Consider the following 22907-nt stretch of genomic DNA (forward strand, 5'->3'; position numbering starts at 1 on the left):
GGTTAAGCTGTAATTGTTAAGACAAAAATAAGGTCTATAATGAGAAAAAAGAGGTATATATGTCTAAGGCATAATCTGATTAGACATTATTAATGATATCAATTGACTTTGTAAAGTTCGAAAAATAAAGTTGGCTCACATGTTTACAAAGTCTTGAGGCATCTAAAAGTAAAAGCTTAAGGTCTATGACATAAGTAATGTGATAGATATTCTATCCACATAATAAGAGACCCCTGAAATTAGGTTGAAAGGGGTTAAACTAAGGTCATCAGATGACATATACAACACTATCATTTTTTGCTCGTTCTAGTTAAATAAGAAGGTACTACTCACCATAATGAAATGATGACGAGTTTTAGATTTTTAGTTAGCCATAACTTACAAACATGGAGATTTGTTAACTACGGTGCACACAGAATGGACTAACCTAAGTGGGTGTAGGAAGTGGGGCTGCTTCTGGTGAAAATTTTAAAAGAGAATTTTTTAAATGACTATGATTATGAGATGGGGACATAATTATGGATGGTAAGTAATAGTCGGCTACACCGCTGAAGAAAGACTTAAGAATATTTAATTTCACTTATACTCTGTAACTTATCAGACCTAGTATAGATTTAAGTCAAAGACATCTACAATTAAAAGCCTTACTGTTCTGTGTGCTCAATTCCTATGTTTTGTTTAGTCATTATTTTGTAACTTGTGAGGGGAGTTATTGAACTACATGAATTTACGAAGAAAAAGAAATTTTAATTCTTCTCAGAAAATCTTTGCTTCTACCCTTCCGTAATGTTTTTTTTTTTTTTTTTTGGTTGAACCCTTAAAAAAAACATATCAACCCAGTGCCCAAGGCTCCTTCTGCTAGAGAATCTGCGAGGGGTAAATATACCCAGTCTTAATCCCTCTGCTTTGCAGGAGAGTATTTCCAAGTTTTAAAACCATATTGTGTTTTATTCATTCCTTCTAATTCTTGAAAAATCATATACTGGGTTTTGGCTAATATAAACAAATCCAACGTCAAATGCATAAGCAGAGGACCTGTTCCGCAGTTTAATGTACCAAACACTCACTTGAAAGGACAGTCCTCTATAATATAAAATTGGGTAGTGCTTCAACGTTCCCTACTTGTGGGGGCAACGATGCATGCCGCTCCATCTTCATGGATCAAGGCAAAGGGAAATACCGATCCCATAGCAATCATTCTTGTACCAATGTGGGGCAAACAGATACATGAGAACGTGAAAGCATTCCCGCACTGGCATACGCAACCTGAACAATCCTAGACCATTGAAACTACAAGGCCAAACGAACAATAGAATATATCAGGGTCTAATATGATATAATAATACCCTCTTTCCCATTCAATGGTTTAGATTTGCCACAATTGGCATGTGATGTAGCAAAATTGGGGGATGCAAAAACTGCAGTGCCTACTCATACCACCGGTATGCATCCTTCGTGGGAGGAAATAAGAAAACCTGGTGTAAAATATCAAGATTCCATTGACAGACATCCCCACATGACCAGATTGGCATGGAAATGGAGAAATTGCTATTATATAAATTATCAAACATTACAACCTTTCCCTAATTTGAACTGCAATTCTTGTGCCTTCCTCCAACACAACCCAAGCTACTCTTGTTTTTTTTTTCTTGTGGTTTTCATAAGAGTGTTGGAAGAAAAATGCATCATCAGAAACCAGATCAAGGAGACACCTTTTGTGAGTATCTTATATACAAGTCTGTATGAAGAATGTAATCATCTGCTCAAATAAGTTGACAGTCAGACACATTTAGTTTCCTACCTACCATCCTTCTTCCGGTATGCCAGAACCTGAAATAGCACAGGCATAAGAGGCTGATGATTGCAAGACATAACACAGTCAAAATCTGCTAAAACACGTTTATTTCAGGGTGATCTCACCAGTTGGGCTTGGCAGGAGGTAAATTTAGCTTGAAGTTTTGCCAGGGTGTCTTGCTCTTCCAACAATTGAAGATCACCTTTGGAAAGACTAACAAGAGACTTCAAAATCTGATCATCCTTGGAGGTTGAAGAATTGAACAATGACCCACACTGGTCAGCGTTTGTATAGTGGGGCTCTTTTACCACCAATATTTGGACGTCTTCAGCTTGCACTGCAGTGTGGAGAGCAACATACTGTGCACCATACATGCATTACCGGCACCATTTTGATAAGTGAGATAAAGTTTGTACAAGTCAGGAAATAAGTGAAATAAAAATTGATGAGAGAGGACGTGTAAAGGATTTCACTTGGCATAAGTGTCTAATAGACAAGCTAGGTCGGCAGCAAAGGTATGGTCGCTGCAAACTCGGTATACTTTCTTCGTCCAAAGGGATCAGTGTGAGATGTACATCCAACTGAATAAAGAAACCACAATAAAGACCTCAATCAGTGGGTGCATGTGAAAGCCCAAATAGCAAATAAGCAAACAGATTCCTCTTATACCTCATCTTCCTTTTCATCCAAGCTTCGCAGGTGCTCTACCAACTTAGATAAGCGGGTAATTCGAGCATTCTTACCATTATTACCGCTAACACTACCATATCGTGTGTGACTCCGCACACCACCCTTGCCCCAAGCCAGTACTTCCGTATTTCCAATCAACCCAGGGGATGCACCTGTGCTTTCTCTGCTCACTTCCAAATCATCATTTTCATCACAGCCTCCATCTGCATTGGCAGCTGCAGAAGAAGGCTGAGAGAACCTTGGTCCTGGCCATCTCCTGCATCTTTTAGGTTTTACCTCTATGTGCTCATCAGAAGATGAATCTTTGCCTCCATCATTGCCATTTGTCTCATCATCATCATCAGATCCTTGAAATTCCAAACCACGACCACTTCTTCTCGCTCTTGGATGAGAGCTCCGATAATTTCCATGAGATCTCCTAAACTTAGTGCGTCTCCGACCAAGTGCTTCTGATTGCCGTTTTAATGTCTGAGCAATGGATGCTTGGATCTGTCCAAGCAAACCAAGAGAAGGTTCTAAAACAACACTGGGCAAAGGAATCTTAGCCAAAAACAATAAAAGCATCCCCTTTTCTAGGCTGTGGACCATCAGCAAGAGTGAAAAATACACACCAATTAGATCACTTTTAAGTATGATCAAAGCAGTTTTGACATCACATTAGCCCAGCCAGGAGACTGACTAGATTAATTTTCTCTATTAAATGCAGTGAACTTTTTTTTTTTGGCGGTGTAACCAATGGAATGGATGCCTTCAAAATTCAGACGCTTGCGCTCCTTATGATGGAATTCAGTACTACTGACTTTTATGTGGCATTAATGCAGATGGGCACATGGAATCTATGCATGCATATACATTATATTATATTATATATAAATTCTTGCAAATATTCACCTGCTTATTCCGATTCCTCTCCTCTTCATGGAAAGCCAGTTCCTGCAAGCATACATTCAGCAAAGGTAAATGTGCTCAACACGTTGAATCACATTTTAAAAATATGAAAGAGAAGGATATTTGAGTTAACTAATACCTCCTCCTCATACTTATCAATATCTGGATATAATGCAGCAATTAGAGAATCATAGTTTGGATCGTCCCTCAAAGAACGCCGACTTGCACAATGTGTCCGGCAAGCAGGACATTCATTGTTCCTGCAACAAAGGCAAGGAATCCGTTTATATTAAAAAGGCATAGTTGAATTGAGTGAAGCAATTGTCCCATTGAATTGAGTAAAGACAAGCTGGCATAGTTGCATAACATACCCCAGTCGCATTGATTTGTCAATGCATTCCCTGCAAAAGCGATGTAGGCATTCCATTACAGTTCTTGTTTTCCGAATGATACCTGAACAACAAAACAGATGATCAATTATAGCTTCTCCTATATAAATAGAGAAGTGTCAGTTTTCTGCCAAATTCCCATACACAACCAACTGGCTTGCTATAAAAAAGAGTCATTAATATCCATACAAAGAGAATGCAAGGTCCTGATTGACAATCAAATGGGGGTGCATGCTGGGAATAGCTATGGTGCTGGAGGAGTACGGAGGAGCAATACACATAGCCTATACACTAGAGCCACATGAACATTAGCAGATGCAGTCGGACCATCATCATCATCATTCGACATGAATGATGTCATTAAACTGGCAATCTACAAACCAGAGGGCAAAGAACGGTTATAGCCAAGGTCTATGGGCATCAAAAGACATACTTGTTTACTATGTTCTTTTTCCTCCACCAACCGAAAAAGTTGGGATTCTTCAACCGAAGCCTAACCCAAGTTCCTATATCAAGAACCCAACCTGACATCAATATCAGGTTGGGTCAGTTGGATCAGGTCGATTCCAGCAAATTGTTACAATTTAGAGGGAACGAATGAAAAGAGAACGATTTTTTTTTATTAAGAGTTTGTCACGTGTCTTATGGGTTAAAGGAAAGACAAGATGGGAAAATTTGCGTTTGGGGTGGGGGTGAGGGGGATGAATAATCCAGAGTGAACAAAATAAAATGTAGATCAAGATAATTACATGTCAATTAGTACCTTGCACCATGATTTTTATTAATGTATGGAGAAAGGTCGCAGGCTGAGCCTAAGCCAGGAACCATCCCAGCTGCCTCATCCATTTCTACCACATGGACTAATGATTTGATCATTCAGATTATTGGATATATGGGGATGCTCTGGATAGGGTATATGTTAAATTTAGCAGTCCATCTCAACCATATGGATTTCCTCATGGACTTCAAACAGATTCGACTGTCTCAGACAATTTTGGACAATTATCTGACACATGGCCATCTCAAATTGGACTGAAAGTCTGAAACTCAATCCTCAATTAGGTAAAGACGTGGACAATAGGTCAACAAAGTTTGCATGCCAATAAACACTACCATGTGGCAGAAAGAAAAAAAGGGGGAACCAAAAGAATTCTGGCCAAGGAGCATCTGAATTCCCATGACTTAGTATTTTTTTGAAAAATGATGTTAGCATGTCAAATTTTAAAGGATCAAGTTTTCCTCCACCCATGGAGAAGGAAGAATTCTTTCACCACTGGTGATGTGACCCTATGATTGAACTCCCTTGCCATGAATTCCCACCACCCCATTATGTAGGGTCGAAAATATCCTTCCACTTGCTAATCAAAGGGTTCAGATCTTCATGGTGAGGAGATTCTCTCTTCGCCATGGATGAAGTGCAACTGTCTCCATTTTTAAATTTAAATTTAACATTGATATTTTTATAATTGTGATCTTTAAAAGTTTTGCTTGCACTTCTATCAATAAAATTTCCTCCTCCTCCCCCCCCCCAAAAAAAAAAAAAGTCACCCATCCTTCCAGAATTTGTTCATATATCAGTCTATTTGTAACACCATCTTTTGTAATCAAGTGAACTTCAATCAAACTTCCTGAAAATAGGTTTAGACCCAGAGTCCCAAGTCTAATGCTGCTCTATTTTACATCTTTACAGCCTCCAACCCATCAAGGTTTAAGATCTCGCTCTCACCCCCATTTGGCATATCCAAAAAAGAGATATCTGGCAAGATCTCGCTGGGATCATGTATTTTTTCCCGGTTGATTTGGTGGTTGGTCTCGGTGGCCATATGATCATTGTAGCCCCTGAAACTTGGTATTTACCCTATTTTAGACATTCTAAACACAATGAAAACATCAATTTTTCAAAAAAATCAAACATAAAATGGTACTTCGTACCCTATGTAAGTAGTCTCCGACTCTTCAGACCCTAGGCCAGTATGCTCTATTCCACAATCCACATTCCTCAATCAACACATGACACAACAAAATCATAAGAATTTACAAGACATCATAGATAATTACTTAATTGTTTAATAATTAAAATTGATGACTGATGAGTCACATTCACATACATTGAAAATTAAAGTAACTCCAAATGTGGATGAGGAGGTAATATTCTCTACTGTTTAAGCTTAAATGAGTGCAGGAATGGAGATCCTTAAGAAAAAACACCAAAATCCTTGCTCCTTAGTGTTTTTTCTTCAAAAAGGTCGAGAGAGAGGCGAGATATAGGCGAGATCTCGAGATCTCGAGATCTCAATTGAGTTTTTGTACAATTATGACTCGCAAAATACATCTCGTCTCGCCTTTTTGAAAAAGAGAGATATTAGCAAGATCTTGTCGAGATCTTGCCGAGATCTTAAGCCATGCAACCCATACAGTCCTCTACTTGCATAATGAATATGTTGCTAAAAATAGAGAGAAGGGGTGCAGTGTGCAAGTCTATAGTGCAGATACAACATACAATAATACAATTTTGAGGATGGAGATACAGTATGCTCTAACTTGTAAAGTTGTGGAAGAGACTCTTGAATACAATGAAATTTGTGCATTTTGCAGGAATCTGGTGAAGATCTATAACTAGTTTGTGATGAAAGTTTTCAAAAACTTAAACTACCATAAAAAGAGAAGAATATCACATCTGACATAGATTGACAGCCTAAGCTAATGAATAAAAGCAAATCAACCTAGATGGTGTTTAGAAGGTGAAAAGAAAAGGTTCAGCTGCAGTGTGGAGGGATACCAAAGTAGAAAACCAGGTTTTAAGGTCACAGATAACAGAAGACTAGAAGAAAAGAAAAGTAAGGATAAGAAAACTTAGAGAAGTGTGTGAATGTGTGTGTGGGTGGGAGTGGGAGTCTGCGTGTGAGTGTGAGTGTGAGTGTGCGTGCATGTGTTTGGGTGTGTGTGTGTGTGTGTGTGTGTGAGTGTGTGTGTGTGTGTGTGAGAGAGAGAGAGAGAGAGAGTATGAACAGAACTTCTATGAACAATAAAATGAATGATAGAGAAAGAGATAAAAGTAAATTAAAGTACTAGAATAAGAGACGAAAGACAGGAACAAATTTATCTAGACTTCAACCTAGCATTTCACTTGGTGATATCTCTAACATACAACTTCCTCTCCACTCAGGTCTTGTAGCCAACCCCAATCCTCCAGTTCTGCTAATATTACAAAAAAAAATTATAATACTTCTAATTAAACTTGGACTGTAATTTTAGATCCAAACATATTTCCAATAGTTATGGTAATATTAGACAAAATTTAGAATACATCTAATTAAACTTGGGACTGTAATTTGAGATCCAAACATATTTCCAATGGTTATTACACCAACTAGAAACCAGAGTAGCTAAATCAAGCTACAAGAAAACCCCTTCAAGCTTAGACAATGCGCCAAAAGAAACCCTGGAGAACAAGAATGTCAATATACCAGAAATTACAAAACTGTGACTGTAAAGAGAAAAATAGGAGAAAATTGAGTGGGCAAAGCAAGGAGAAAGTGGCAACTTGTGCCGCACTCCCCTTATCTCTTGCCCAAATAGTCATCATTGATCATGAGGACCCCAACCAACAATTGATTGAAACTTGGGCACAGTTGTCGAGGCATTTTTTCAAAGGCTTGATGTGCCCTCAGCTTTTCTTTTTCTCTCACAAAAAGAACCCCCTTGCTCTCCAAAGCGTCACCTTGGCAGCCTTGTGACCTAAGCGGTATCCTTGGCTTCTAAATTTTTTTTTTTTATACATGTGATACAAGTTAATGCTTTCTCTAACCTATTTAATTGGCTTGTGTATATTAGTTCGATACACACTGTCATATACGATAGCATGCAACAACAACTCAGCCTTTTCCCAACTAGATGGGGTCGACTACATGATAGCATGCATTAAGAAAGATTAAACAAAAGAGAGAAAGAAGAGGAGAATAGAAGATCAAAGAAATGGAACCGAGGGCCAAGGACTATGACACTGAGAACCCTTCTCTGCTTCCCTGTGACAGGCAACAGCGATGGTGCAAGTGTGTGAACCGACGTGTGCAGAACAGGTAAGCTACTCTTTCTTCTTCTATCTTTCTTTGCAGTTTCAGTGTAATGAGTGGAACCTCCTTGGCCAAGTGGGTGTATTCTACTGTTACTACTGTGCTTATAGGCCCTGTCCTGTGATTCTTAGTCCTGCTAGTCCCTTTACTATTTACCATCAATTAGGTCAGTTTTGCTAAGGTTTTCATCACTTACGAAGACTCTGTTTCTAGCTTATTTTTCTGAAATCTGAAACTTGACATAACGCAATTAATACTGCTTTGTTAGCCACTTAACCCCGAAACTTCACCCACATTCCTCTTACACCAATCAATTAAACCATCATTCTGACTCTGATTTTATACCCACCTTGCTACCTTCCCTGTTTTTCTGCAAGCCCACTTTAGTTCAAATCACACCCTACTGCTGGCTTCAGATTTTTTTGAGTTTGACCACTAATAGGTCCTTCCTAGTCCAGCACATGAATGGACTTTCCACCCCAGCAAAGCTCTAGTTTTTGAGGTATCAGTTTTCTCCGACCAAGCCATATCCCTGCCGTGTTCCCTATCCTGCTTCAATTTCTTGTCATACCATCAAGCATATGTTACTTTGCTGTGAATGCCTTAATCTCTGTGGTACAATGTTTTGGAAGTTGAAGACCAAGTGAATGCTCAAAAGGATCTTTTGTTAGAAGCTTAGGGGCTTAGATCCTAAAATCTATACATATATGCAAACCTGGGTACCTGGCCAGAGCCTTGGGTCACCTTGTCACCATGACAACTATAAATTTGGGGCTGATTCTACTCTAAACAATAAATGTCTACTTCATCAACATTATTAAACAAGGAAAGACTGGAGTTGAACATTGCCAATCGAGGATGAGAAAGCAGCTCATATGTGCAAATCTGACTGCCAAGTACGAGCTTGGAACACCTGTTCTTAAAAAGGACAGTAAAATCCCCAGCAGAGCAAGATGCAGTAATTACTAAATGTTTTTTATTTTCTATCACAATTGTATCTATATATCTATGTGATTGTTAGATGTTGTGGCAAGAAACCGTCCTAGGCCGCTTTCGTGCCCTGCACAAGGGAACAAACACAAGAGGGTGAGCCGGGCTGATCCGGCGGGGGACTCTCCAAGGCCTAAGTCAGACCTTTTGGCAAATAGATAATTCCAGTAAGAATGGAAAAAGATCAGTCCCTTGGAAAGAGGTTTACCTGTGTGTTTATAGCTGAAGGTGGCGGCCATTAAATGAGAATCCCGCTTTGATAGCTTCCTGTTGCTAGTAGAAGTGTGATAGGAAAGTGAATGTGGAGGATGTTGCCCTTATGGGAACTCCTCGTATTGGTCATATCCTGGGGGGATACAGTGAGATACCCTTTCATCTATGGAAGATTCAATATTCTGATGTGAGTCCTTTACGGACTAGGATTGTCCCGTATCTTGCGACCCACGAGGTAGGCTTGGTAAGCCCTCTTGCGCGTCTGTTGTCCAACTGGTGAGTACTTGGGACCTGTCATTCAGTCAAGGACCAGATGTAGTTAGGCTCGTTTGATGGCTCAGGCAGCCATGTGCCAGGACATGCGCATTATGTCTCCTTTACGCTGGTACTGGCTCAGCCGTTCGACTGCTACAGTCCCTTTGGTGATATTGATCGGTCGGCTTCTGATCTGGGCGTCTGCTTCAGGTTGGGTGGATGACCTTCTAGGGCTTAGGCCATTCGGTAGGTCCCGTATATCCTAGTCCTTCCACCCGCACTGTTCATTTGGCATGTTTTTTCCGGTTGCATATTTTACCATAACAGTAGCAAGTCAGTTGAGTAAAAGGCACCACAGTTCCTCATTGTGTGCATTTCCTTTATTTATTAATTGATGCAAGCTTATGATAAGATGGCCTGGAGATGCACAATCACATGTAATCTGGTAGCAGTCACAATGTCTCATAAAGTGGATAGTGAGTGGCAATCCAAAATGGTAGGGTACAGAACTTTGTTGCCGTTGGAGTAGTTGGTGGTGTAGGTGGTGTTTGATGATGACGACAAATGATTAGCTCTAAGCTGGAGTTGAAGCTCTTTCTTTTTTAGAGAAACAGACTATTTGTTATCCAATAATATTCCCCTCTAAGCTAGAGCATAGAAATGCATTAGTTCCAGTCAGTGTCCGTTGCAAAGTCTAGGTCCAAGTGACATAATGAAGATATCTAACCTGCTAAATGGTAGAACAAAACATGGAGTATATAATTAACTTCATGAAGTTATACAATTGTTAATTGGTAGAATGGAACATGAAGTGGAATCCTTAGTCATCGAGTGACACCTTGTCCTCAAACTAAGCAAATCAACCCGTATACGGTTGATTCTCTCATGTTAAATGGAATACCCACTTGACAGATTTAAATTGTGATCTGATAGTTATAATATAATTTCACCCATCTCCACACCTCCACCCAAGAGAAGCTCCAATATATGATAAGCTAAAGTCGTTTGAGGTGGCATGGCCATGTTCAACAGGGGCATTTGGATGCTCCAGTACGGAGGAGTGATTTAATTTAGATTAAATAAACTAAAAGAGCCAGGGGCAGACCTAAAATGACCCTAAGAGAAGTGGTTAGGAAAGACATGCATAGCTTAGGCCTTGTATCAAGTATGATCAGAGTTTAAAGTATCGGTCTATATCGTACCATATCGGCCGATACATATCCATATCGGCCCTTACCGATACGATACGATAAGAACCAATACGATACATGGAATTTTTAAAACCCTTTTGTATCGATATGTATCTTATGATACATACCGATACGCACCGATACACCACCGATACGATACGATATGCACCAATACATACCAATACTCTATGAAAAATTCAAAATCGAAGTGAAATGTATGTTTCAGTATGTATCGGTACGTATCGGTGTGTATATGTATGTATCGACCGATACACACCGATACGTACCAATACGGTCATAAAATGGCCAAGATGGGTAATTTTCAGAAAAACACAATTTTTTTATGTGTTTTTGTTTCAAAGTTGCTACCAACCATTTTTCTCTCTAACTAAAGTGGAAATCAAGGTTGAGAACAAGGATTTTACATTTATGGGACAAACTACAAACCTTGGATTCTTAGTTCGATACTCTCAATTTACTATTTATGCATAATACATGTTATATATGGTTTTTTCAACTATTTTTTTTAATGCAAAAGTGTATAAAAGGTGTTTCCTATCAATTTATGTGTGTATCTTTAGCGTATCTCTGATACAATACGATACCCTTCGATAAGTATCTTAATTTTGACCGATCGATACGGCGACCGACACTAATACTTTAATCCTTGAGTATGATCTCGAATAAAGCTGAAGGGAGGGCAAGGATCCCTATAGCCGACCCCATTTAGTTAGGATAAGGCTGAGTAGTAGTATAAAGCAACCAAAGACACATACAAAGCTATAAGCCCAAACAACAATAGCTTTATATATTGATACTATAACAAATAATGACATATTTTCTCTTGATCATCTAATAATAGATGCAGACTCCAAAATTTATTTTCTCACCGTGACAATAATCCCACTAAGAATCCACTCATGCTGATGCTTGACAGGGTAAATTTTTTGAGAATCTTATAACATTGCATTTGTAAGAATTAATTATAGGAGAAAATTAAGGATAGTAGTTTTCGCCCCCCCGACCTCATACATGCAGGAGCCTTATGCACCGGATACGCCCTTCTTTTTTTTTTAATTAAGCATAGTAGTTGCAAGATAGATGTGCATATTAATTAGTTTCTAAGATATCTCAATTCCCATTAATTGGATCGATATAGGCTATGTTCTTGGTTTTTTCTGCGCACTCTGAAAATTTTTAGGTGCATTTAATGTCTTCAAAAATTAATGTGCCAAGGCCTGTTGTATAGCTTGGGGAGCCACAATGCTTGAAGTGACATATACCTTCTTAATTATATTTTAAGTAGAAATATAATCTAACAAATGCTCATATGTGGGAGGAGTCATATACTCCTTGCAACACCAATTTATTGGTAATTTTAATTTACTAAAGGGAGAGGGCGGGCCTTGGCGCAACAATAAGGTTGCTCTATTGCAACCTGGTGGTCATGGGTTCAAACAAGGAAAACAGCCTCTCCACAAAAATGGGGTAAGGCTGCATACATATGCCCCTCCCCAGACCTGCAGTAGTGGGAACCTCATGATTTCATCATTATTATTATTATTTTAATTTGCTGAAGGGATTGGGAATTATTTTATTGAAGAATGCCAATCACACTTTATTTAGTAAGCTATTAACTATGATAGTTGTATCCAGAAGTTAGAACAATGACTGTCAGAAGTGCAAACCTATCCCTAGGAATTCTCCAGATTCCTAGAACCAAGGAGAACTGAACCATTAATTGGTTGATAAAGAACAAGTTTGCAATTCACTGTCTGACAAGATTTTTAGGTGACCACTATATAGACAATGAGCTTCATAGTAACAAAATCCCTACAGAAAAACCAAATGAGATTGTTAAATGTTCGACTGGATTTCATGTATTAAGGCAACCTCTTCTTCAGTCATGATCTGGAGAACCTTGAGAAGAATTCCTATCAAGCCAACTATACTAAATGAAGCTGGATTTATGGTGGGGCTCACATAGGATTTTAAACTTCAGCTAAATTGTCAACATTTTGGTCAAAAGCCTACATTCCTATGAGTCGCACCTAGTTTCTTTTCAACTTCGTCAAAACAGAAATATTTTGCGAAACCTCAATGTTTATTACATGAAGTTGCTAGTTCCTTCTATGACCAAACTTCACAAGAAGATGTTGAAATTGAAAGCAACTGACAGAATTCACTTATAAGGACATCAAGAAATGCAGCATATCTTCCTAATTGAGTAATAGAATGAAGTGAGAGGAAACCTTTTAGAGCTAAGTGTGTGCACTCCAATGAACTAGTACAGCAGAAGGTGTAAAAGAGAATCGCATGCCCTGTCGCGGCAGCTAATACTCCAATATGGATTGTGAGAACAAAGTGATCTCCATATACTCTCACCAAGCATAAGCATAATATGTATCATCAAAACAAACGTTGACTTCCACAGACATCAGAGAAGAGAGTCTAAATAAAGCAACAATGCCATTATCAACCAACGAGCATGCATGTTGTGTTTGACCAAAGGATCTCCAATGATTCACATATATATGTTGCTAAAATTAACTGAGTCTTGTGGATATCTCATCTTAACATCATAGTTTAGAGATGAGATTTTCTCCCTTCATTTTCAACAGGCATAAAGGTTGCAATATGTTAACATAACTGATTATACAGTACATGAGCTTATACGGAAGGTTACACTGTCATTCTACTTATCAAAAAAAATAAAACATTTTCATTCTACATGTGTACTTTACAACTACTCTAAATAGTAAAAGGTTAACTGTATGGTAGGATGTCAATAATTGTCATTCTTCCTAGTCAAACATATGAGCATGAAAGTGAATTGATGTAAGAAAATTGTTCAGTTCCACAAGCAAATAGGCAAAATAGTCACACCTAGGCATATTGGACATTGCACTTCTTTGCGTATGTCTGACAATCTCACCAATACAAATCTGCAGACATATACCAAGAGACAATATTGATAAATAAATAATTTTGGGTAAAGATGGGATGGGATGGGATGGGATGGGATGGGGTGGGTGGGGAGGTGGGGTGGGGGGGAGCAAAGAGATTGGTTCATTGAGAAAAATATAAAGCATATACACACAAAAACTTACATCTTCAATTACAATGACAAAAAATAGAGGGAAAATAATCATTCTTCTGTTATGCTTGGCTTTCTCCCAATAACTCAATTGGCAATAAATTTGAGGCCTTCACGTTACAGAAGACACATAAGGATGTCAATGGGCAGGCCATTGTTAATGCATTTTTTTTATATTGCAATAGGTCTATAAGAACAATGTTCAACCCAATTTCTTTGATTCATGTCAAGTCATTTCATCAACCAGCCCACATACATCCCTTCTGCACATCAAGCATATGCTTACAAATGTGCTGCAGCCTGCAGATCAGTCTAATTGGTTTCTGGAGCCCAACAAATGATAGAACGTAGTTGTCAAGGCATTGCCCAGTCATCGAGGCGCCCTTTGTTGGAACTTGGAAGGGCACCGCCTAAACACCTTGCTGGATTTGCTTTGTTTTCTTCCCCCCTCCCCCAATGCCTAGGGTCACCAAGGAGAAAGAGTTGAATAATGTTGCAATACAGCCCTGGCCTGGATCCCAGGTCTGATCAGACGTCAAAATTCAAGCTTTCAAAGGGTCCTTGGTGGATGGAATTTCAGTCTCTACCACATCATTGTCCAGGGAGAGATACTCAGTCAGAATTTTAGAAGACATACCATGAAAATCTTTATAATATACACGCATATACAAATGTGTAGGTGTAAATAAACCTTGAGGATGCCTCGATAAAGTAGAAAAATTATTTCCCAACAAAAAAATATGTACAATAGCTAAAGGGATATCTAGCAATAGTCGTTTATAAATCATGCATTGCAGCAAGACAATTATCTTAGCACATCTGTGTTTTCACCTGAAATGCAATTAATGAAAAGAAAAGTAACAGCTCGTTTCTACATAGGAGGAGGGAGAAAGAAATTTTACTGGAATTCTAGAAGAATCTAGCATCTAACTAGCCAATATAAGGGATTGAATTCCAAAATGCATAATACAAAATTCACATCATGGTATTAGTCTCACCTGGAGGCAGTGCATGCACATGCTAGTGACAGCAAGGAGATAAAAGAGGCAAAACAACTCCTCTAACAACACAAACCAAGCACAAACTTTATTCGAAGAAGACATTTAGTAAACTACTTCCAGACAAATAAAACTCAAAGGATGCGGGGTGAGAGGACAAAGGAATATGCCCAAGCTCGATCACATTAAATAACTCTAAATAAGTTGAAAAATCTTCTAAAAGGAAAGGAAAGGAGAAAACCTTTCAATGTCCCACTAGACTATAACAGCAAAAAAAGATAAGGATCAGAATTTTGCCATAACAAGTAAAAATACCAACTAGAGTCCTTCGGTTGTTACTGAGAAGTTCAAAGTTGAAATGATGATGGAAAATAATATACGCAATAATATCCAGAGGGAAGGTGGAGATACGAGAAGAACAAAATGACCAACCATTCCTGGTTGACGGCTTATACAGAATTTACTCGATTATCAGTGGAAATGTGGAATAGCCCGAAGAGATTCACCAATCATGCCGGACCGAATAGGCAGAACAGGGAAATGAAACTTCCAGCAACACTGATCAAATGATTACGCACCAGAAAAACAGGTGCTCCTTAATAAGATCATAAGAACTACAGAGCACGGCAACCTCCAAGTTGGATTATCCCAGTAAGACCAAAATCGGTGCATGGCAGCGTTGGCATGAGCTGTTTCGAGCTCAATTGGTCTAATAACAGCACCGCCACCACGAAACATTGCAGCAACAGAGAGTTCAAAGAGGGGGCGGAAAGAGAAGGAATGCGACTCCATCGGTAGATCACAACATGCAAATGATCTCTTACGCGTAAAATCAAGCAGAGTCAAAACGAAGAAAAGATAGTCCACGATCCATAAGATCCAAACAAAGGAGATTCAAATGCTCGTAAAACCAAAAGAGGAGAGAGAACAACATACTCGGTTTCATCTCCGCCACTAGACGAAGGGCTTCCATCGGAATCTGAGAAATAGAGATGAAGATGGAAACGATTCTGAATGAGAAGGTAACTGAAATAACCAATTCAACAACACTAAGCTGAGATTACAAAGATGAGAACACGTACCCTCTCCTTCTTCTTCTTCTTCTTCTTCTTCTTCTGCTGCTGCTGCTTGTGTGTTGTTGTTGCTGTGGTGGTGGTGATGGCGTTGCTGGGATTCCTCTTCGAGATTTTCCGAGGAACGCTTCTGAGCAGGCATTGTTGCTTTTTCCTATGACGAAAGAAATGAAAGCCAGAGAGGCTCTTCTCTTCTTCTCCTCTTCTTCGGTGCTCTCTGTGTCTGTATCGCGTGTCCAGAGAGATTTCCCGCAGGTGACTTGGCTCCTCTTCTTGGTTTGCTTTATTTTTCTGCTTCTCCTTTAGCGCATAGGAGGCAGGGGAACTGGAGAGGGAGAGAGGGAGAGAGAGAGAGAGAGAGAGAGAGAGAGATGCAGAACTGGGAGAAGCGAGCGAGAGACAGAGAGGGAGGTTTTACTCTCACCGGGATTTTATATATCAATATTACGGCGACAAAGCACATGCACTCGATTTCTTCCATCTCGCGTGCCCCTTGCTCGCTCAACGGTGTCTGGGTTGCAAGGGGTAATTTCGTGATTTCAACGGCTTGCGTATCGAGCCGACCGGCTTGCCCTTACTTGTGTCTTTCTGTGTCTGCGTCAGCTTGGAAAATTTAGTTGGATAGTTGCCGGCGATCCTCTCCCAAGTCCCAAAAAAATTTGGCTGTGCTGCAAGAGTTGCAGGCAGCCAATGAAATAGAATAATAGGCCTCTTCTGGTTTATAAATATCTTCTTAAATTTTGATATTTTTAAAAATACCTTTCTAAATTTTATTTCATTGACTGCCAGCAAAGGTTGTGGGTGCAACTTAAACAACAGCCAAATTTTGTCTTCTAAGCTATTCTACCACCACCTTGGGATCTTTAAGTCATGCCAATTTAAGAGCCTAGGTTTTAATTCTGTTTCATAAGCACAAGGTTCAAAGATCTCAACTATTCTTTTATCAGTTGGTTGTAGCTTTGTATAAGTCATGTTAGTAAGTTCATGAAGACATTTCCATGAGACCGCAAGATTATGACTGTAAGATCTCATTTCTAAATTTTGGGTTTTGATCTTCAAAACTATTGAATCACAAACTGTAGGGTTTGTGATAGAGGCAAAATAGTTTGGTTTGATTTTGAACCAAATATAACCATGTACAATATTCGATTCCATTCCTCCTATAAGGGCTTTATAGGATTTTTTATAAATCTTTTATCAAAAAGGACAGTAATAATTGGTACGTCCATTCCCTACCTAAATAAAGATGTAATTTCAATTTGTATCAAACCTTGATGAATATATCGTAGTTGAGGGTGTTTCTTCTGCAATCTTTTAATTTGATTAATGTTAAAAATCGAAAATTCTAATGTATTTTCATCAGTTCCCCAAGTAGTGGTGTTTCCACTGGCCTGATAAAAAAATCTAGTGGTCCAGAGATTTAATTTTGAAGATTTGTAGACATCAAAATGAAAAAGTTTTTTTTTTGTTTGTTAAAGCAAGATAGTAAACAAGAATCATTGAGGGTAACATCTTCTCTAACAAGGTTTGAGAAAGTAATAGAGTTTTGTTCTTGTTGTGGATCTTGTTGTAATTCTGCTTCTTCAAAGGGTTGAGAAGCCGTGGTAGAGTGCATTATAAAAATAAATTCGACATCTGAGTCAGAAGAAGCAGAAATCGAAGTAGTTTCTAATTCATAAAGGACGTCTTCAGAATCAGAAATCTCTGTTTCAAAAATGATATCAAATTTATTTTGTTCCAAAAATTTTATCATGTTTTTATGCTTATTTTTCTGGTTGGGACATTCATTTGCGAAATGGCCCAATTCATTACAAAGGAAGCAACGACAATCTTTTTTAGATTTACATTGTCCCGTGAATTTGGATTTTGTAGATTATTTACGTACAAAACGCCTATTTGAAAATTTATTTTTTTGTTGAAACCTATTTTTTCAAGGCTTCCATTTTCTTCATATAAATTTTTTATTTATCTTATACCTTCTGGGAGGTTTATAATGAAAATGTGATTTACCAAACTCATAATTGGCTGAATAATATCTTAGACATAAAGTTGGGTTAACTTTATGTTTAATTGCCTTAACTGCTTAAGCTTTGAGGCAGTTGTCAATAATAATCCGGAAAATGAAATTGATTTGATTTCCTAAGGTATCTGAACTTCCTGAACTTGAAAAGTATTCAGAATAATTTTTTACGTATAATTCATCCCCAGGTGATGGCAGTTTGGGGAAGAATTGTTGTAACCAATGGTTAGAATGTGTGCCATCTAACATATGATAATAATGCATGTATGCTTTTGCAAAGTCTTCAAAAGCATTCATGTTTAATTGCCTTAGCTGCTTTAGCTTTGAGGCAGTTGTCAATAATATAGTCTATTAAAAGAAAAATAACAAAAGTCCATTAAATTATTTAAAGTACTACTAATAAATAATATGGTAGGGTCAGAATGAAAACTATGATTATATTTTCCTTGTGTGCTTGAAGCATAAGGGAAAGCAGAAGGATTCATAACTTCTGATTAAATCTGTAATTCTGGTAACTAAGACCATCTCTTTCTTACTGATCTGCCAACAACCAAGCTCTTTTTCAAACGGCAACTGACCAAAATTAGAGCCAAAAGATAGATACAAAAGAGTTGAGATCTTTGAACCTCTTGCTAATGAAAAAGAATTAGAACCTAAGCTCTTAAATTGGCATGACTTAAAGATCCCAGAAAACTGGCTTTTGACAGACATCCTGTCAAAACCTCAAGCACCGCCAAGAATTCCTCAAACCTTTGATATCTTGGCTTCTGGAGATACTCTATATCTCAAAAGAAGATTTTCTTTTTCTACCCCCGGTGAAGGATCTTCTTCGTCATCTCCTGTTCAAGGAAGGAATTCAATTTCTGAATATCCTCCTTATAATCCTCAACTTTTTAGAAGCCATGATCCCACGCAGTCTTCTAAACAATTAGATACCTAATCTGAAGCCGAATCAAATATGCTTGCTTATCATAAATATGAGTTGGAAGATAACAAATGAAAAAAAGAAGAACTCATACTATCATTAAATGAAGGAAAAAAACATATTTATGCAAAAGGTATCTTTAAGTTCCCACAATTTGAAGAATATAGCCTTGACATCCTCATTGACACAAGAGCAACACATGTTGTTTGTCAATGGAATGCAATCCCTGAACACTATTGGGAAAAGATGGAAAAACCAATCTATGTCCATGGTGTCACGGAACCTTTGGTTATTTTAGAGTACAAAGCTCATAAAGTTCCAATTTATTTGAATAATATACAATTTATTATTCCCAAAATTTTTGTTTTTCCTTCATGCATAGTGATTTTTTTCTTGGAAATACCTTTTTACAAAATCATCTTTCTTTAACAATTTTATATAATTCTATAAAAATAACTTTAACTCTATTGAGGTTACGATACCAATTCTCCCTCAACACAGTTTTTTCATCGAGAAAGGTTTTAAACCAAAACCAACTATTCGAATTCTAGAACCCACTCATTGGCTCTACCAAAAATTATCTAATAACTTTAGTGAAAACCCATTAAAGTTATAGGATAAAAGCCCAAGATTTTTCCATATCCAACTCGATGATCCACTAAAGATCATTAGAGTAAAACCAATTTTATATTTTAAAGATGATATTAAGGAATTTGATATTCAATTAAAAGAGTTACAAGAACTCAAATTAATTAAACCATCAATAAGTTCTCACACTAGTCCAGCATTTATGGTACGCAACCATGCTGAACAAGTCAGAGGAAAAGCCCGTATGGTAATCAACTATAAGAGGCTTAATCAAAACATTATTTTCGATGGATACTTCACCCCAAGAAAAGATGTTTTTATTCATAAGACCAAAACCGCTAAATATTTTAGCAAATTTGATTGCAAATCAGGGTTTTGGCAAATTAAATTGACTGACGAGAATAAACCACTCACAGCTTCTAGTGTCCCATTTAATAAACATTATCAATGGATAGTTATGCCTTTTGGTCTTAATACAGCCCCTCAAATTTTTCAAAGATGGATGGACTCTATATTTGGGGATCTACCTTTTATGACTGTATATATTGATGATATCCTCGTTTTCTCTTCAACTAAGGAAGAAATCAAGAACATCTCAAGCAAACCTCTCAATTATTCCAACAACATGGAATAATTTTAAATCCTAAAAAGATCAAATTAGAGAAAACCTCTATCAATTTTCTTAGACTTATTCTAACACAGAATGGGTTACAATTACAAGATCATATTTTAGGAAAAATGAAGGAGTTTTTTGATAAGCTGTATGATAAAAAACACTTACAACAGTTTCTCAGAATTTTCAATTATGGTTGAAATTTTATTAAGGACCTCTCTAAAAAAGAAAGACCATTACTGAAAAAAATTATACAAAGATAGTGAATGGACATGGAATGATTCTGACACACAGGTCATCCAACAAATAAAGAGGGAGCTAATAAATCTTCCTCCAATATATTTTCTTGCTCTAGGTGATTTCCTCATCTTAGAAAACGATGCTTCTAATGAACATTGGGGAGCAATATTAAAAGCCAGACCCCTAAAAAATCAAACAGAGGAACAAGTTTGTGGATACAATTCAAAAAAATTCATGTATACACAAATACATTATATTATATTTGAAAAAGAACTTTTAGCTCTTCTTTTTGGATAACAAAAATTCAAAATTTTTCTTATACTAGAAAAACGATTTTTAATACGGACCGACAATCAGGCAGTTCGAGATTTTTTGAAATCCAAAAAACATGAAGAAAATGGCAGAAGAATTAATTGGCATAATGAAATTAGTTAATTTAGATTTGAAGTAGAATATATTAACAGTTCAAAAAATTTTCTTACAGATTATCTCAGTAGACAATGGAAAAACAACAAAGCAATGATGGATGGATAACCATCAAAGGAAAAAAAAGCAAGGCAAAAGAGTCCTCAAGCAGACCTACTGCAAAGGAATCTTCTAGCAAATCAACAGCACAAAAGCTTTTTGAGAAAAAATCTTCAGCATCATATACTCGACTTGCTAATAAGATTGAATTATTACAAGCTTCACTTACCCCAAGTGAACCATTTCAATATTCTCCGACATCAGGAATATCTCAATGGACTCTACTATCTCAGATTCAATGGACACAAACTCCATTATCTCAAACCCCTTATTCTCAAATTCAGTGGGCTCAAAACATATATAAGACCCCTCTCACTTACCTACAAGTGACTCAGATGTAAAATAATATCCGACTTTGAAATCTCTTACAGAAAGAGCCTACATAAGTCTCTGAATTCAAAATCATTGAATTTCATAGACATTAAGGACTACCCAACGATGTCTATTATATGACTAATCAAGTATGAAAATCACATTATGGCAATAAGAAAAAAGCTTTCAAACAATAGTTACATACTCTTTCCACAACCCTTGCTTAACATTTTGCAAACCAAAAACGTTTTCAAGAATTGATTTTCAAAATCATTATCCAAACGAATTTTGACGATGATACTAAATATGAAAAAATAAACAATTTTCTCAAGCTCTCTGAATTTCTTGCTGATTTTCATAACAACCCTATTTTTGGACACCACGTGTCTTAGGAATCCAACCTGTTTGAGCCAAAATTCACACTTGCTGAATTTCACATACAACTGTTGCTCTCTCAGTCTCTGTAGTACCATCCTCAAGTGTTTTGTATGGTCTTCTTCTGACTTCAAGTAGATCAAGATATCATCAATGAAAACAATGACCCACTTGTCAAGAACATCGTGAAACGCTCGTTTCATCAAATCCATGAAAGCTGCTGATGCATTAGTCAACCCGAAAGATAACACCAAGAACTCATAATGACCTTACTGAGTTCTAAAGGCTATCTTTGGTATATCACTACTCTTTATCTTGAGTTGATAATACCCGAATCTGAGGTCAATCTTTGAAAATACCTTAGCACCTTATAGCTGATCAAACAGATCGTCAATGAGTTGCAATGGATACTGGTTCTTGATGGTTAACTTGTTCAATTCTCAGTAATCAATGCACATACGTAAGCTCCCATCTTTCTTCTTAACAAACAACACTGGAGCACCCCAAGGTGATACACTCGGGCGTATGAATCCCTTCTTAAACAGATCTTGCAATTGTACTTGCAATTCCTCTAATTTTGTTGGTGCTATTACGTACGAAGCCTTGGACATCGGGGCAGCTCTAGAAATCAAATCTATAGCAAATTCTAGCTCCTTGTCAGGTGTTAGCTGAGTGAGATATTCTAGAAAGACTTCTGGGAACTCCTTAACTACCTCTACTTCCTCTAGAGGTGTGACCTTTGCATCTAAATCAATCACCGATGCTAAGTACCCCTGACACCCATTTTCCAACAACTTCACCATTTGCAAAGCGAAGATAAGGACCTTTTTAACCCGCTTTATTATATCCGCTTGGTATATCAGTTCATTCCCTTCATCATCAATCACCTTGATCTGTTTCTCGGCACAAATCACGCTTGCTCGATGTGCTGATAACCAATCCATGCCTAGTATAACATCAAAGTTCTGCATGTTGAATTTAATGAGTTGGGCATCTAACTGCTTTCCACTGATCTCAATGGTGCATGGCCCATATACTCCCTTCAACTGTGTAATTTTGCCTGTAGGTGTGCTAACTATCATCTTATGTTCTAATATCTTAGGTGTCATATCAAGTTTCTAAGTAAACATCTTTGACGCAAATGATGTGAAGCCCCTGAATCAAATTAGACATATGCTGGTATACCTGATATAGGTAGGATACCTAATATAGCAATGGACATAAGTATAGTAGGTTATCAATATTTACTAGAAGGCAATTCTCAAATTAAATCATACCTACTACCACTTTTGTGCTAGCTTTAGCTTCCTCAGCTGACAAAGCATACATCCTTCCTTGTGGTTGACTCCCTTGAGTCAAAGCAAGTTTGTACCCAGAAGGCTAGTTGGTTGGTAAGGCTGGTCGAACTCGACAATCTTTAGTAAAATGCCTATATGAATGGAAATTAAAGCAATGGTTCTGTGAAGCTTGAACCGGAGCGGGAGCTCTCTGAGCCTGACCTTTAGTAAGTGGAGGGTGAGGTGGCCTGGTAGTTGTGGGCACTGTACTGGTATTTAGGCAAAAAGATGTGGTACCCAGCCCACTAGCAGGTCGAGGAGGATAACCCGATGGCCTATAGGGCTGCCTATATGAAGGACCAAATCCGTATGATCCACGAA

At 37.7% G+C, this 22907-nt stretch overlaps 1 protein-coding gene across 1 annotated transcript; it reads right to left on the bottom strand.

Annotated features, from left to right (window-relative positions):
• Positions 1–1525: 1525 nt before the first annotated feature.
• On the bottom strand, positions 1526–16044 carry LOC122060021 (putative E3 ubiquitin-protein ligase RING1a). Its single transcript, XM_042623152.1, has 10 exons — positions 15661–16044; positions 15515–15557; positions 13370–13428; positions 3745–3826; positions 3513–3633; positions 3377–3418; positions 2465–2974; positions 2269–2376; positions 1921–2154; positions 1526–1830 (listed from the first exon to the last, which is right to left on the bottom strand). The coding sequence occupies exons 1-10, from the start codon at positions 15791–15793 to the stop codon at positions 1798–1800; spliced, it is 1365 nt and encodes a 454-aa protein (XP_042479086.1). The 5' UTR covers positions 15794–16044; the 3' UTR covers positions 1526–1797.
• Between the last annotated feature and the right edge of the window lie 6863 nt (positions 16045–22907).

This window comes from Macadamia integrifolia, chromosome 13 (assembly GCF_013358625.1).
Source record: "Macadamia integrifolia cultivar HAES 741 chromosome 13, SCU_Mint_v3, whole genome shotgun sequence".
NCBI classification, from domain to species: domain Eukaryota; kingdom Viridiplantae; phylum Streptophyta; class Magnoliopsida; order Proteales; family Proteaceae; genus Macadamia; species Macadamia integrifolia.